The sequence below is a fragment of the Capra hircus genome, chromosome 7 (assembly GCF_001704415.2).
Source record: "Capra hircus breed San Clemente chromosome 7, ASM170441v1, whole genome shotgun sequence".
Classification (NCBI taxonomy): Eukaryota; Metazoa; Chordata; class Mammalia; order Artiodactyla; family Bovidae; genus Capra; species Capra hircus.
Window position 1 is genome coordinate 30,321,474 of NC_030814.1, and position 15,529 is coordinate 30,337,002.

At 45.1% G+C, this 15,529-nt stretch overlaps 1 protein-coding gene across 6 annotated transcripts in view; it reads right to left on the minus strand.

Moving 5' to 3' along the window:
- Window positions 1–15,529, minus strand: part of LOC108633191 (teneurin-2) — a 755,039-nt gene that overhangs the window by 58,086 nt on the left and 681,424 nt on the right. For all 6 annotated transcript variants that reach the window (XM_018050074.1, XM_018050073.1, XM_018050072.1 and 3 more), the window contains 4 exons: window positions 12,314–12,546; window positions 10,961–11,115; window positions 8,812–9,686; window positions 987–1,162 (listed from right to left, as the gene is read on the minus strand). In XM_018050074.1, coding sequence (XP_017905563.1) covers window positions 987–1,162; window positions 8,812–9,686; window positions 10,961–11,115; window positions 12,314–12,546 — 1,439 coding nt within the window. The remainder of the gene's footprint in view (window positions 1–986; window positions 1,163–8,811; window positions 9,687–10,960; window positions 11,116–12,313; window positions 12,547–15,529) is intronic.

The following is a 15,529-nucleotide window of genomic DNA, read 5'->3' on the forward strand; positions in this document are numbered from 1 at the left end:
TTCTTCATGAAGCAGCAGCCTTCCTGCCCCACATCTCTTTGCTGCTGACTCTACCATGATGCCACCTCCATACCAGACAAATCTGAGGAGCCTCAAATAGCAAGAGAGAGACTGGGCCAGTGGGTGCTGATAATGTGTGTTTATCTGCCCAAATGGAATCTACCACTCGTCCATCAGACTTCTGACCTTTTCCCTTATCGAAAAGTTCCAGGTAGGAAATGTGAGTCTGAGACTCTTCTTATGGATAAGTTACTTCCTGATTATTTGGACAGAGGAGTTCAGCTGGGCTGGCCTCCAAGATGCTAACTTTTGCGGGTAGTGAGCAAGGGAGGACCTGTCACTCTTGCGACTGCAGCCATCATGCAGAAAGACAAAAATCTACATCATTAATCATCTGGCAGAGTAGAAATAGAGTCATGGAAACAGGCTCTGTCATGGGATAATAGTCCAGAAATGTCATCATTTATCTGCCACAAGGACACTGTTATCCTCTGACAACAGGCTAGCCCACCGACAGTCTATCTTAATTAAAAGAAAAATTAATCTGCACAATTCCTTTTCTTGCCAGGGCCCGTGCTTGTCCTGGAGTGTGTGTCATGTTGAACAGCAAGAGTAACTACAAGCTGGTCAGAGGCCTTTTCGGTCTGGGCAAGAGACTGCTAAAGGGCTCTGTGACTTGAGGACAGTGGACTCATCACACAAATGTTTGGTAGAGAGAATGGGACTAAAACCACCTCTGAGGAGGTAGCTCTGTTTGTTGGGTGAGTAGGGAGTGCTGTTGACAGAGAAGTGGGAATGGAAAGGGACATTCTCCTGCATCTGATTAAGTCCTTTTCTATAAGGTGGATGTCTTATAGAGTTAGTTTGCTATGGGCTAAAACTGCAAGCTGAGGGGTGCTAGGAAGTCCTCCCAGGCTTCTGCCTCTGGCCTTGGCTGCTTCTGAGGGTGAGGGTGTGGGTAGGATGGTGATGAGTGAGGGACTTACCTTGTACCACTGTGTAGGAGGCCTCCACCGAAGACAGGTTGGTAATGACGGTGACATCGTCATCACGGTTGGAGTTCTCAATGTCAATAGTGATGGACTTCTCCATTTCCCGGTGTAGGCTGGTCACCACCCCCGTGGGGCGTGTCACGTTGGTGAGGCGGCCCTCATGGTCATAGCTGGAGAAGAGAGACACTGATGAGAAGCAGTTCCTGGGGCTGCAGACTTCCTTAAAACTCAGAACCCCACAAGGGATAGACTCATGGGGCTAGAAAAGGGGAGAGGGGGGAGAGGAGGGAGAGGGGGAAGGTGGGGTGGCCCGGTGGTGCAGCACGCCCACCTGCCCTGGGAAATGGTGATGCTTTCTACTACCCACCCATTTACCTAACAACATACTCAGTGAAAGCCTTTCACCTCAGGCAAGGGGTACTTAATTACGCTTTCCAAGTTAGTGAGAACAGCTACTTTATGCTCTTTAACTTGGGCTCCACAAAGTAAAGGACTAACGAATGAACAAGAAAATCTGAATAGACCAATAGGGAGTAAGGAGACTGACTCGTGAATCAAAACCCTCCCACCAAATGGAAGTCCAGGATCACTCGTCTGGCTTCCTGGTGAGTTCTACTGAATATGCAAAGAAGAATTAATACCAGTCCTTTCAAACTCTTCCAAAAAATAAACAGGAGGGAACACTCCAAAGTCATTTTATAAGGCCAGCACTACCCTGATACCAAAGCCATACATGGACACTGGAGAAAAGAAAATGACAATTCAGTGTCTCTAAACATAAATGCAAGCATCCTCAACAAAACAGTAGCAAATCAAATTCAGCAGTGCAGTAAGAGGCCCATACAGCATGATCTAGTGGGAGTTATTCTAGGGAATGCAAAGATGGTTCACACCAGCAAATCATTCGATGTGAAATACCACATTATCATCTCAATAGATGCAGAAAAACACTGACAAAATTTACAAGAAAACCCTCAACAAAGTGGATATAGAGGGAACATATCTCAATATGAAAAGCCCACAGCTAACATCAGACACAGTGGTAAAAAGCTGACCATTTTTACTCTAAGATTAGGAACAAGACAAAGAATGCCACTTTATTCAACATACTATTGGAAGCCTTATCCAGAGCAATTAGCCAAGGAAAAAAGGTATTATTTGTAAATAACATATTCTATATATATATATAAAAATCCTAAAAACTTCACCCCCCCAAAACTGTCAGAAATAATAAGTTCAGTGAAGTCGAAGGATACAAATATATAAAATCTATTGTGCTTCTATAAACTAAAAACAAACTACCAGAAAGAAAATTTTAAAAACCATTTATATCAAAGAAGAAAAAAATACCTAGGAATACATTTAACCAAGGAGGTAAAAAACCTGTACGTTGAAAGTTATGACACTGATGTGAAAAATCAAAGAATACACAAATAAATGAAAAGACACTATATATTTATGGATTGGAATAATTAATATTGATAAATTGTCCATGCTGTCCAAAGCAAGTTACTGTCTCGATGCAATCTCTGTCAAAATTCTTCATAGCAATAGAACAAATACCCTAAAATTTGTGCAGAACCACAATCCCCAAATAGCCAAAGTAATCTTGAGAAATCACTGCTGCTGCTAAGTTGCTTCAGTCGTGTCTGACTCTGTGCGACCCCATAGATGGCAGCCCACCAGGCTCCAGGCAAGAACACTGGAGTGGGTTGCCATTTCCTTCTGCAAATCAAAACCCACACATACACGGTCAGTTTATGACAGAGGAGCTGAGAATATACAGTGGGGGAAGAACAGTCTCTTCAGGGAGTGGTGTTGGGAAAGCTGGACAGTCACATGAGAAGGAATGAAACACTGTCTTATACCACTCATGAAACTGACTCAAATGGAATGAAAACCTGAATATAAGATCTGAAACCACAAATCCTAGAAGTAAATATAGGTGGTAAGCTCCATGACATTAGCGTTGTGTTTTGTTTTTTTTTTTTTGCACTTGACACAAAAGCAAAGGTAATAAAAGCACAAACCAACAAGTGGGATTATTTCAAACTAAAGACCTTTTGCACAGCAAAGCAAACCATCCACAAAATAAGGCAATGTACTGAGTGAGAGGGAATATCTGCATATCTGACAAGAGAAAATATCCAAATATATAAAGAATTTATACAACCCAATAGCCAAAAACAGGAACAATTTGACTAAAAAAATGAGAGAACATACAGATGGGCCCTCAGGTACATGAGAAGATGCTCAGCATTGTTAATCATTAGGGAATTGCAAATCAAAACCACACTGAAACACCGCCTCACAATAGTTAGAATGGCTCTTATAAAAAAACAACACAAACCATGTTGGTGGTGATCTGGAGGAAAGGGAACCTCCTACACGGTTGTTGAGAATGCAAATTGGTGCAGTCACTATAGAACGCAGTATGGGGATTTTCCACAGAAGTAGAATTATCATGTGATCCAACAGTGCCACTTCTGGGTGGAATCTGAGGATAACAAACATGCTAATTTGAAAATATTTATGCACTCACACATTCACTGCAGCATTATTTACCACAGTCAAGATATGGATTGAGGGGTCCATCTCCAAGATGAATCAATAAAAAAAAGCTATGCTATAAACAGAACATTATTCAGCCATAAAGAGAATGAAATCATGCCATTTGTGGCAACACGCGTGGACTTTGAGGCCATGATGCTAAGTGAAATAAGTCAGACAGAGAGACAAATCCCCTATGGTTTCAGCTATATGTAGGTCTCAAAAACAACAAATTTCCATAAAAACCAAGCCTATAGACACAGAGAACTGATTGGTGGTCGCTAGAAGTTAGGGGTAGATGAAGGGGGTCAAAAGGTACATAATTGCCAGTCTCCCAAGGCAATAGAAATGAAAAATAAACAAATGGGACCTAATCACACTCACAAGTTATTGCACAGCAAAGGGAACCGTAAACAAAACAATGACCTACAGACTGGGAGAAATATTTGCAAACAATGTGGCCAACAAGGGCTTAATTAGCAAAATATACAAACAGCTCACACAACTCAGTAACAAAAAAGCAAACAGCTCAATCAAAAAAATGGGCAGAGGACCTAAAAAGACATCTCTTCAAAGAAGACATACAGATGGCCAAGAGGCACATAAACAGATGCTCAACATTGCTGATTACTAGAGCCATACAAATCAAAAACTACAATGGTAGTTTGGGTCAGAAGAGCCACCATCAAAAAGTCAACAAATAACAAACACTGGGGAGGATGCGGAGAAAAGGGAAAGCTCTTGCACTGTTGTGGGAATATAAGTTGGTGCAGCCACTATGGAAAACAGTATGGAGGTTCCTCAAAAAACTAAAAGGAGAGTTGCCATATGATCTAGCAATCCCACTCCCGGGGATATACCTGGACAACACTATACACGCACCCCAGTGTTCACAGCAGCACTGTTTACAACAACCAAGACATGGAGACAACCTCAACATCCATCGACAGAGGAGTGGTAAGGACGTGGTACACATACACAGTGGAATACTACTCAGCCAGGAAAAGAACGAACACCATCTGCAGCAACATCAGCGCACCTAGAAATTTCCATACTAAGTGAAGTACGCCAGAGAGAGACAAATACCAAACAGTATCACTCATATGTGAAATCTAAAATACGGCATAAATGGACTTATCCATGAAACAGAATCAGACCTACAGACAGAGAGCACATGCTTGTGGTTCCCAAGAGAAAGGTGGGGTTGGGGAGGGATGGGTTGGGAGTTTGGGATTAGCACATGCAAACTGTTATGGATAAATTACAAGGTCCTATTGTAGAGCACGGGGAACTATATTCAGTATCCTGTAATAAAGCATAATGGAAAAGAATATGAAAAAGAATTAACTGAATCACTTTGCTATACAGCAGAAATTAATGAAACATTGTAAACCAACTATGTGTACATGCATGCTAAGGTGCTTCAGTTGTGTCCGACTCTGTGTGACCCTATGGACAGCAGCCCACCAGGCTCCTCTGTCCACAGGATTCTCTAGGCAAGAATACTGGAGTGGGTTGCCATTTCCTTCTCCAGTAAATCAACTGTACTTCAATAAAATAAACTTATAAAAGGTACAGATTTTCACTTGTGAAATAAGTCATGGGGATGTAATATATAGCATGGTAACTGTAATTAATAATACCGTATTATATATTTGAAAGTTGCTATTGCTAAGACAGTAGAACCTGAAAGTTCTCATCATAAGAGGTTTTTGTAACTATATGGTGACATATGTTAATTAAACATATTGTGGCCATTTCAAAACATATATAGAATCATAATGTTGTATCCCTGAAACTAATATAATGTTACACATTAATTTCACCTCAATAAATAACAAAATAAAAAATAGTTCTAAGTGTTTTGATGTGGGGTACTTAGTGGAGACTCAGACAGTGTTCCAACTCTTGCTGCCAAGTAGGGACAATGTGAGCAGTGTATTCCACGAGTCCCAGGCAACGATTTGATTCCAATCCACTATATTACCTGGACACCTACAGTGTGTAGATTGCTGTGCTTTGCTATGAGAGAAATAGTAGGAACCGGAGCTTCTACTTTTGGGGAACAGAGAATTAAGGCTGAGGCCAGAATCTCAGCGACCACCAGGAGAAAAGCAGGTTTTCTTTAACTTTCAAAGAAGATTCAGCTTTTGATATCCCTAGAGTAAATGTCTAAGATTCAGGTCTGTCTGCAAAGAAGCCTGGAGACGCTGGCAAGGTGCTGTGAGTTTCAGCAATGGGACCTCATGGCTGCCCAGTGGAACCAGCTCTGCCTTCCTTGTCTCAGGTGGGGCTGGAGGCTGCATTGGACTCCTTCATTCAGCACCTACTCACTAAGTTCCTCGTAGGTGCCTGGCACTGTTCAAGGATCTGGGGACCCATCTAGGAACAAAAGGGATCCTTGCCCTTGTGATGTGTGCAAACTAGATGGGGAGGGTCAAAATAAAGCTCACAATACAGAGTATGTCATATGGTGACAAGCGGTAAGGATTAAAGAAAAGGAGAGAGAGCATGTGTAGAGGTGGTTGTCCTTTTCAGTAGCCCCGTGCCTCTCAGAGATAACAGACTGCTTGCGTCCATTCTGAGAACTTAGCAGACACAACAGCAATCCAGACGGCATTCCCATGTTGGCTTCAGCCCTGCCCAGCTCTCCATGGGGCACTTCCCAACACAAAGGGGAGCGGGGAGAAAGGTAGCCCCTTAAAGGGACCCACTCCAGGCTCCTCGAGCAGCAGTGCTGGCTGATTCTAGACAGTAACTCTTGAAACCTGCTCCCTGGAATGTAACTTCCCTCCCTCCCTCAGAGCTGATATTCAGTCCTGCCTCTGTTTCTTTGTTGGGAGGAGTTGATCAGGACTGGAATAGCCCTTTATATTACTTTATTTTAGTTTATATTCAGTAATGCAAAAAGTATTTTAAATATTAAAGTACTAAAGTATTTAGTACTTTATATTAATGTATTTTATTAAAATTTTTATAAATACTTTATATATATATATATATATATATATATATATATAGGCTGAGTTGCTTCAGTCATGACTCTTTGTGACCCTATGGATGGCAGCCCACGAGGCTCCTCTGTCCATGGGATTTCCCAGGCAAGAATACTGGAGGGGTTCCCATTTCTCCCTCCAGCGGATCTTCCTGATCCTTGGAGCCAACCTGTGTCTCTTACGTCTCTTGCCTTGGCAGGAGCATTCCTGAACGCTAGCACCTCCTGGGAAGCCTCTCCCTTCTGGAGGGCCTGTCCTCTGGGCCCCAGGTTTGGTAAGGCAGGCTCTGCCCTGGCAGGAGAGAGAGTGGCAGGAGTACAGGGGGTGAGGAGAGAGCAGGATGAGTTCAAAGTGGAGTATTGGTCCAGTGGCTAAGACTCCATGCTTCCAATTCAGGGGGCCAGAATTAGACCCCCAGTCCAGAAACTAGACCCCATGTGCTGCAACTGAGAGATCCTGGGTGCTGCAACCAAGACCCAGAATAGCCAAATAAATGAATGTTTTTAAAAGTTTCAAAGTGGAGTATTGTGCAAAGATCAAATGGAAAAACTACATGCTTTAATTCTGCCGCTCTGAACTGAATCCAGGTGTCTGTGGGGTTTTGTTCGTGACTTTGCTGACTCCTTTCTCTAAAGTTTTCACTAAGGTGACCGTCTCAACAGGAAGTCAAATTTGTGTCTGACTATTAAACAACCAATTTGCTGATCATGTGTAAAAAAAACAACAAAACAAAAAAAACCCCCAAAAACAGAAGCTACCATCTTTTTTAGGAGGCTAAGAAAACCATATCCATTGATCTCCTGCAATGGAGAATGTATGCTCTTTTACCAACTTTATGGAAGAAAAGCAACTCTTCACATCAAGAGAGAAAAAATTCTCTCTTCTGTGTAACTTCTGAACAATCATGAGGGGGGAAAAAAAAGACCGTGACCATGTTTTTATTTAGTCCGGCGCCCCTTCTGGAAACTACTCTTCTACTTAAGAGCTCCTATCTCAGGATGCACCTCAGCCTGAACTCTGTCACTCCAGCCTCTTACACCGGGCCCACTCCAGACTGGCCTCCTGAGAGTGACACCAATTCTCTCTGAAATGTGTTGGGTCTTCAGGTGCAAGTGAGAAGAGAAGTTGAGAATCTAGGAGGCATTTCGGTTACAGCGCAGCTTTAGCTTAACTTGGTGTGAGAGCAAAAGATGACACTCAGATGGCACCTTCAGAGACAGAGTCACCTGGTAAAGTGTGGCCCAGTCCCAGTGCCCTGAAGGATGCCAGGCTGCTTCAGAAGTCTGAGAAAGACCGCTTTGCCCAAAGAAAGATGGCAATGCAACCTATTTCCAGCAGATGGCAGAAGCTTCCTTTACATTCTCTCAAAGCCTTTGGAATGCAAACAGGAAGTGAACATGCCTGAATTTAAGACTGATCAAGTCTTCTGTTCTCTCTCCTGTCCTTTCCTTCCATGACAACACTTGGCCAACACACTAAATTCTCAGCTAGCAGCACCACTTAGACAGAAAGCAATGACTCCAAATTACATAGTGGTTAACCAGATCCTTCACCATCAAGGACAGCCAGATCCTTACCAATGCCATCCCTGTCTCAGCCAGCCAAGGAGCAACCTTAGCAATCATGCCTTAGCAACCTCCTCCCACCGGCATCCCACTGGTTAATACCTGCAGCAGCAGGCAGGTGACCAAGAACTGCCTGCAGGAGTGAGGGAAAACAGCTTTTTGGGAAAACAAACAGCAGGACTATCAAGTATGAGATAATTGTTAGGGGAAATATGACCAGCTCTCACATCTTTTAATATACCTAGCACTTTATCTGTATTGATCTGCTTCTGCTAAAGAGGAAATTCAGAGTTTATCTACCTGTCTGTGCAATCAAGTGTGTTGCTGGACCTATCGGCAAATTACAGGAGCCCCACCAGGACCATGCCTTTTAGTTTCTAATTTCCGCACCCATGGCAAACATGAATAATCAGCAGAGTTAATCAACACTTGATCTCTCAGGCGCTGTGCGTGTCCAATATCCTGAAACTGGAACGGCAAGCAGACAACAGGAATTCCCAACTTTTGTAGGGAGGATGTTCGATATCAGACACCCAATAATGCAAATCATTTACGAGTCAGAGAGAGGGAACAGGACTACCCTGAGGCATTAAAGTCAGGAAGACAACATGAGCAGATGATTCTAAAAGCCACACCAACAGCCGATCCTGAGGCCAGCGAGGCTAGTAGGGTAAGTGCTCTGAGGAACTACTTTAAAAGTCGACTTACTCATAGAACGTTGTCCATCCTGTTTCATCACTCTTGGTGGCCAGGAGGCCAGTGTTCCCATCATAGGTCATGAGGCCAAGCTCCAAGTTCTGCGTGGACACGACTTTGAGACCTCCGTTGGTGCCCACCGTGAGGGTGATGATCTGGTTGTCGGGCATGAGCAGATGGCGGGGCATGCCACTGCTGTCCCGACGGATCTTCAGGGAATTTCCGTTGTTGTCAATCAGCTCAGTGACATCGTTGTCAGCACTGTACGTGAAGTTGTACAAGTACTCCCCCGTCACCAGGCTCACGGTGTACTGGTGGATACCCTCGGCATTGAAGACGTACAACTCCTGTTCCCCGGGGGAGGCAGCCTCATACTGGTTAAAAGCATTCAGAACAGGCTTGTTCTTGCTGACCGCCCTGATCCGAATATTCCCAAGGTCTGCGATGTAGATGGTACCGTCAGGAGCTACAGCTAAGGATGATGGGGAATTCAAGATGGCGTCAGTCGCGTAGGCATCGTCTCCTGAGTAGCAGTTGCAATTGACATCGTTTTTGCAGTCACAGTCAGAGGCTGCGCCTGCTAACAGGCAGATCTCCCCATTGGTTGTTACCTGGCGTAGTCGGTTAATCTTCTTCTCATCCGTCTCGGTGATGTAGAGGACCCCAGTGTGAGAGATGGCGATGGCGCTGGCTGACTCCAGGGCGGAGTGAATGGCTAGTTTGCTAAGCGAGTAGTCAATGCCAGGAACCTGGCAGTGCATGGGGCGTCCCGCGATGATGCTGACTTGATGGTTCTCGGTGATGCGAAGGATGACGTTGTTCTCCAGAACGTACAGGGAGTTGTCCATGGGGTTCACGGCAAGGTCTGTTGGCCACTCCAGGCGAACCTATGGATGATACAGCATCAAATTCAAGGACAGCCTCTAACATGCTCAGTGTTCACCTGTGCAGGGCACTTCTACTGATTTCATGCAACTGGGGGGAAAATACTTTTTTTCCCCAACACAGTGTAGAAGTGCCCATCATGGAACCACTTGCTCACTGTCCATGCTGGGCATGATGGAGAACAAGAGACTGTGGAACAGATATCTTCTGTGGCATCACCTGCTGGGGCGAGAGTAGGTCACCAGTTCTACCCACAATGCTCTTTGCAGCCCCAGATGATTGGGCCAGGGCTGGATTCACCACACATAGTTGGACAGGTAGTTCATAGCTCAAGGGCTAGTGTAACGTAGTCCCTGCTCTGCTCACCAAGCCATGGGCCCGAGGAGGCTATGTTCACTTAGAGGAGGTACCTTGATCTAATTTACAACAAGGAGCCATGCAGTTTAGAAGGGGTCCCTGCCCCAAGGGCAGCCAATGCACAGGCTGGCCAGTGAACTACAACCTGAGTGTTTGCTTGAAAAAGTAAACTGGATAAAACACTTCCCTTCTCTGCAGAATCTGAAATGAAAACCTTAGGAATCAGTGGTCAGTTAGTTGAGGAATTTGAGCTGAAAGTAATGAGGTTGACTGAGGGTGGAAAAGACCCTTTTGGAAGACTAAGCACAGACTCAGGATGAGGACCCTTATATTCAAGTCCCATTTCGATAAATCAACTATACTTCAATAATTTTTTTTAAGTATATAGTCCTTTTTCTCCTGTTGTACATTTGAGTGAGCTTCTGTTCTCTGCTAATGTAAGAGCCCAGACTAAAAGACTATCACTTGGGGGAATATCACAGAGGGATCTGCTCATTTACAACCTCACAAAGTGAAGGTTTATATAGTGAGGATGCAATTGCTTCAGATTAACAGGGAAGTTCTGATTGACACGTATGGTATGTTCTCAAACCCACGATAATGATGGAGAAGAGAGGTAATTACACAGTAACGCCTACCCTATAATCTGCCACGGCTGGAGCATGTCACCAGCTCCATGCTTCTGAGCGGAATTCCCCTCTCCCTTTCTCCTATTTATCTCTTACGCCTGTCTCACATGTCCCATTCCATCTTACTGTCCAGTTCATTTCAAACCTTCTGCAGACAAACCTGGGATCTGTATCTCTTCTTCCCACTCCACTTCCAACACAAAGAGAACCCGGGTGAGACGTTCAGGCTCAGAATCAGGTGTGGCACAGTGATGAGAAATGAGAGGGAAGAGAGAAAGAGAGAGTCCCACCTGGGCCACGTCCATGCTGGAGTCACAGCTCAAGGGCCGGACGGCGGTGAGGTCGTTGGAGCCTAGCAAGGTGGAGATGATTCCATTCTGGTCGACCTTGCGGATCATGGTGGCGTCGACAAAGTACATGAGTCCATTCTTGTCAACTGCAATACCTGAGTGGAGGAAACAGCAGGAGTGTGTCTCTTGGCAAGGGACAAGGCTGCTGGGATGGTGGTGGTAGTGGGGATGCCCTACTAGGCATTATCTTCTTGGATGAGGAACCTGACTAGACAGCACACTCGAGAGTCGTTTAAGGTGACACCCTTTCTCATGGGCACTGTGCTGAGATCTGGCTAATTCCTGGGGTATTGGCTATTTCACTGTCCAAGTGAAGAAAGAACCTTGGGCTGCAAATGAACCAAGGCTGCGAATGAATGAATGGGGAGATCATTTTGCATCTGCTCTTTTTTAGAAAAGAGCTATTTCCCAAGTTCACTGCTTGAAAAATTATTGGTAGTAAATTACTGGAATACCCTTCACAACTGATTGCCACACTAAGGTTGAGAAACAGTGACTCTTGCAGTCTCAAACTCCTAATTCAAAATATATCCTCCAGGAAGTATTCCCAGTTAAGCCGTGACTCCCCTTGGCACATTGCTATTCTGGGGGAATGCTGGTTCTAGCACTCCCTTGGTAAGAGGCAGACAGCAGCTTTATTTCTTCTGCATTTTCACCCCAGTGCCCAAGCCCAAGACTCCCCATCTTTAATCTACACTGCTGTGTGCTTTCAGCTTAGCTAAAAATGCTAACAAGGATCGGACCTTCCAGTGACGGTCCTTAACCTTCAGCATCTTTAGTCCTTTTCAAATAGAGATCCCTCAGAGCCAAGAACCCCTCCTTGCCAATCCCAGTCCCTTGGAAATTATACTGATTCTTAATTGCTACCATTATGGGGTATTTGTAAAATGTCAGGTACTGTTTGGACTTTATATGCACTGCTATCTAACAGGAACAGCTGGGAGTGGTTGGAGGCTCCTCGCACTGGGCTCTGTTCTGTCTCCAGCCCACACAGCTGGCCTTTGGGCTCACACAGCGGACATTTCCTTCTGACTCTCTGTGACTGGCAGCAATCTCTAGGGGCAAGCGACTGCACTTTCCACTTGTAGCCTATGTGGGAGATGAAGTTTACTTCAGATAAATACTTCTTAAACAACACTCACCCACCCACCAAAGCCATCTATCAAGAGTTAAATGATTCTAGGAGAAGCTGGGTTTGGGACTGCCAGGGCTGAGCTCACTTCCAGCATGAAGGGAGCCGGGTGTGCGGGGAGGTCTCTCTCGGGTGGGGCTTTGTTGCTGCACAGCCTTTACCTCGCGGGCTCATCAGGGTGGCATCCACAGCCTTGCCTCCGTCCCCACAGCGGGCTTCGTCAAAGGGCAAGCACTGCTCGCCTGTCCCCGCCACGACTTCCGAGTTCCCGGCCAGGTCTTTGGCTCCACTCAGAGACTTGACTCGGTAGATTCGCCGACTGTTGGTGTCAGACACGAAGAGAGAGCCGGACACGGGGTCCACCGCCAGGTAGTACTTGTGTGCCGGGTTGTTGCTTCAGGAGAAGAAGCACAAAGAGGAGTGAGATGGCGCCATGCAGCTAGCCTCCTGGGTCAGAGAGATGACAAAACATCCCACCTCTAACCACCTCTGCTGTCTATTGGGTTGGCCAAAGATGATATGGAAACACCTGAACCAGTTTTTGGTCCAACCCAATACTTTAGTGAACTGGAAAGAATATAATCTCGTAAGTTAATGTTCTAACATATCATGGCTCTGAGCTATTTCTGCTTGGGCTTAAGCTCCTCATGCTATCAGAGAATTCATCACTTCCCATCATGCTAAAATACCACTGCTTCATTTAGCCAGTGTGAAAAATCCCACTCTGATCCTGCTTTTGTGATTGTGTTTTGTGGGCACTGGTCTTCTTTACTTCCCCTGTGGGTTGACTCTGTTCTCAAGTGGGACTGAGGGCCACTTCCATGAGACAATGTCCTCTTTCTGATCTCTGCTCCCTTAGTGACTCCAAGGTACCAGACCATGAAGACTGGGGTAACCTTGAGTCTTCCTAACTTTGTGATGGGCAGCTCCCTGCAGCCATCTCAAGTCCTCAACCTCAGATCTTCAGTGTGAATACGAACAAAGTTGGTATTTTGTGTGATGACCTGTGATATCTTGCTGATACCATGTTCAGAATCTAGATTATAAAGGAAGGAGATGTAGTTTTCAAATATTGGGCAACAGTGAGATCTGGGGGTTTCCCTGGTATCTCAGTGGTAAAGAACCCACCTGCAATGCAGAAGATGTGGGTCTGATCCTTGGGTGGGGAAGATGCCCGGAAAAGGGAATGGCAACCCAGTCCAATATCCTTGCCTGGGAAATCCCATGGTCAGAGGAGTTGGGGGCTACAGTCCATAGTTACAAGAGCTAGACACGACTAAGCAACTAAACTACCACCAACCAATAGTGAGGTCACAGGTGTGCCCCAGAAGCTGCCAGAACCCTAAGTCACACTGGGAGAGAAGTACCTCCATGTGGAGGTGATGTATCAGGAGAGCACGAAGCCTCAGAGACCTGGATCTCTTTCTCTGCTGTGCGTCCCGCTCTCCTATGGGTAAGATCCGTAAACTTGGCTCAGAACTAAGACTTAGGAAACTCTAAATTCAACTCGAACTCAGCCGGGGACCTTAAGGAAGACTTTTGGCCACAGTGGGTCCTAGATTCCTTATCGTGGGTAATGAAGAACTTGAATCAGAGCGTCACTCATGTCCCTTTTGGCTCAAGCCCTACATTTTTGTCCCTCTTTAGTGTGTGTCACTGGTTGGAGGTTGTAACAGAATGGGTCCTCATGTTATTCCCACACGGGTTATTAGCATCACTGTCCCTAGGATACAGGTGGCAGATGTCTCTCCGTCTTAGGTTTCGGTGCCACAGGTCTAAATAAGCACAGGTCATTTTTGTCCCCAGTCATTTTGCATCTGTAATTTGGAATTATGGGAAGAGAGGCGCTGGAAAAGGTGAGGCAAAGATGAGGGCAATGAAGGTGTTGGATACATCTGTCCTGTAGACATTAGCTGGTAAATTACTAATTAAAACACCACCACTTGGGTTCTTTACTGATTTAAGTAAGAAAAGAACTAGAAAGCTATTTTTAGGAACAGTTTATGCATCGATACCATCTTAATTCCAGCTTCTCCTCAGGTGGCTGTTAAGACCCATAACTGAACCAGAAGTCAAGGGCTTTCTAAAATTCCAGCCTAGATGATGAGTCTGGGAGAGGAGGCTACCTGGAGTCCTTGCCTTCCTTCTTTATTCCTTTTATTTATTATTTATTTTTGGCTATTAAGTCTTAAGAGACCATACAGGCAAAACAAATAAGATCAGAAAGGGGAAAATTCATGCCGATTTTTAATTAGATGCTGTACTTTGTTACTGGCCTTGGAGGAGCTGATGCCATCCTCAGAAGAACAGGGCATTGCATGCTTGTGCCTATCTTACGAATAGGATAATTAATTCTGGACTTCCTAGGGAGCCCAATTCAAGGAGGCTTTTCAAAGTTTCTGGCAGAAGAGCAGCCAGCTGAGGGTGTGGGGTCAGTTCCTACTGGGAGCCCCTTCTTCCCCACGGTCTCATACACATTCCAATCGAGATGCTTACAGAGGAGCCCAGGTAGATGGGCAACCATGCCTTCACACTGGGGCTCTGGTGGAAGTCAAAGGGAGTATGGAAATTTGAGGGGGTGTCCTTCCACAGTGTTGGTGCTTTTTAAAAAATGTGGACCAATTGGGGCATCTATAACTAGCCAATTTTGGTGGTGCCTGAGATGGAGGAGGCAGAGGACTCCCACATATGGCTTTTACACTGACTTTGATGATCTTACACAACTTAACTCTACTGTTTGCCTGTGTGTGTGCTCAGTCACTCAGTCATGCCCGACTCTTTGCAACCCTACGCACTGTAGCCCGCCAGGCTCCCCTGTCCATGGGATTTCCCAGGCAACAATACTGGACTGGGTTGCCATTTCCTCCTCTAGGGGATCTTCCCAACCCAGGGATCGAACCTGCATCTTCTGCATCTCCTGCACTGGCAGGAGGATTCTATACCACTGAGCCACCTGGGAAGTCCCACTCTTCACTTGATTTTGACCTAACGTGATGCAGAAGCTTCTGCCGACATTTCATTTCAAGGAGTGAGGAGAAGAATTCCCTTGAGTATTAAAATGCACTTTTTCTTCTCCTCTTCCAAGTAAAAATAAGGTCACTTTTCTGATGTTCGAGTGCAACCCAAAGTTTTCCTAACTTTGTAACAGGAAGCTCCTCGAAGCTCTATGCATGTAGATATGAACTGTACCAGTACGGTTTTAAGTAATAACCTCAGAGCAGCTGAATGACAAAGGGTATTTAGACAAAAAGTACTTGGTCCACACCCTTCATACTACTTAAAAGTGGTTGAATTTTATGAAAATTCCCAGTGCATCTGACTGTTGGATTCATTTTGACCAGCAGATTGGCAATTAACTTGTTTTTTTTTTAAGTGAC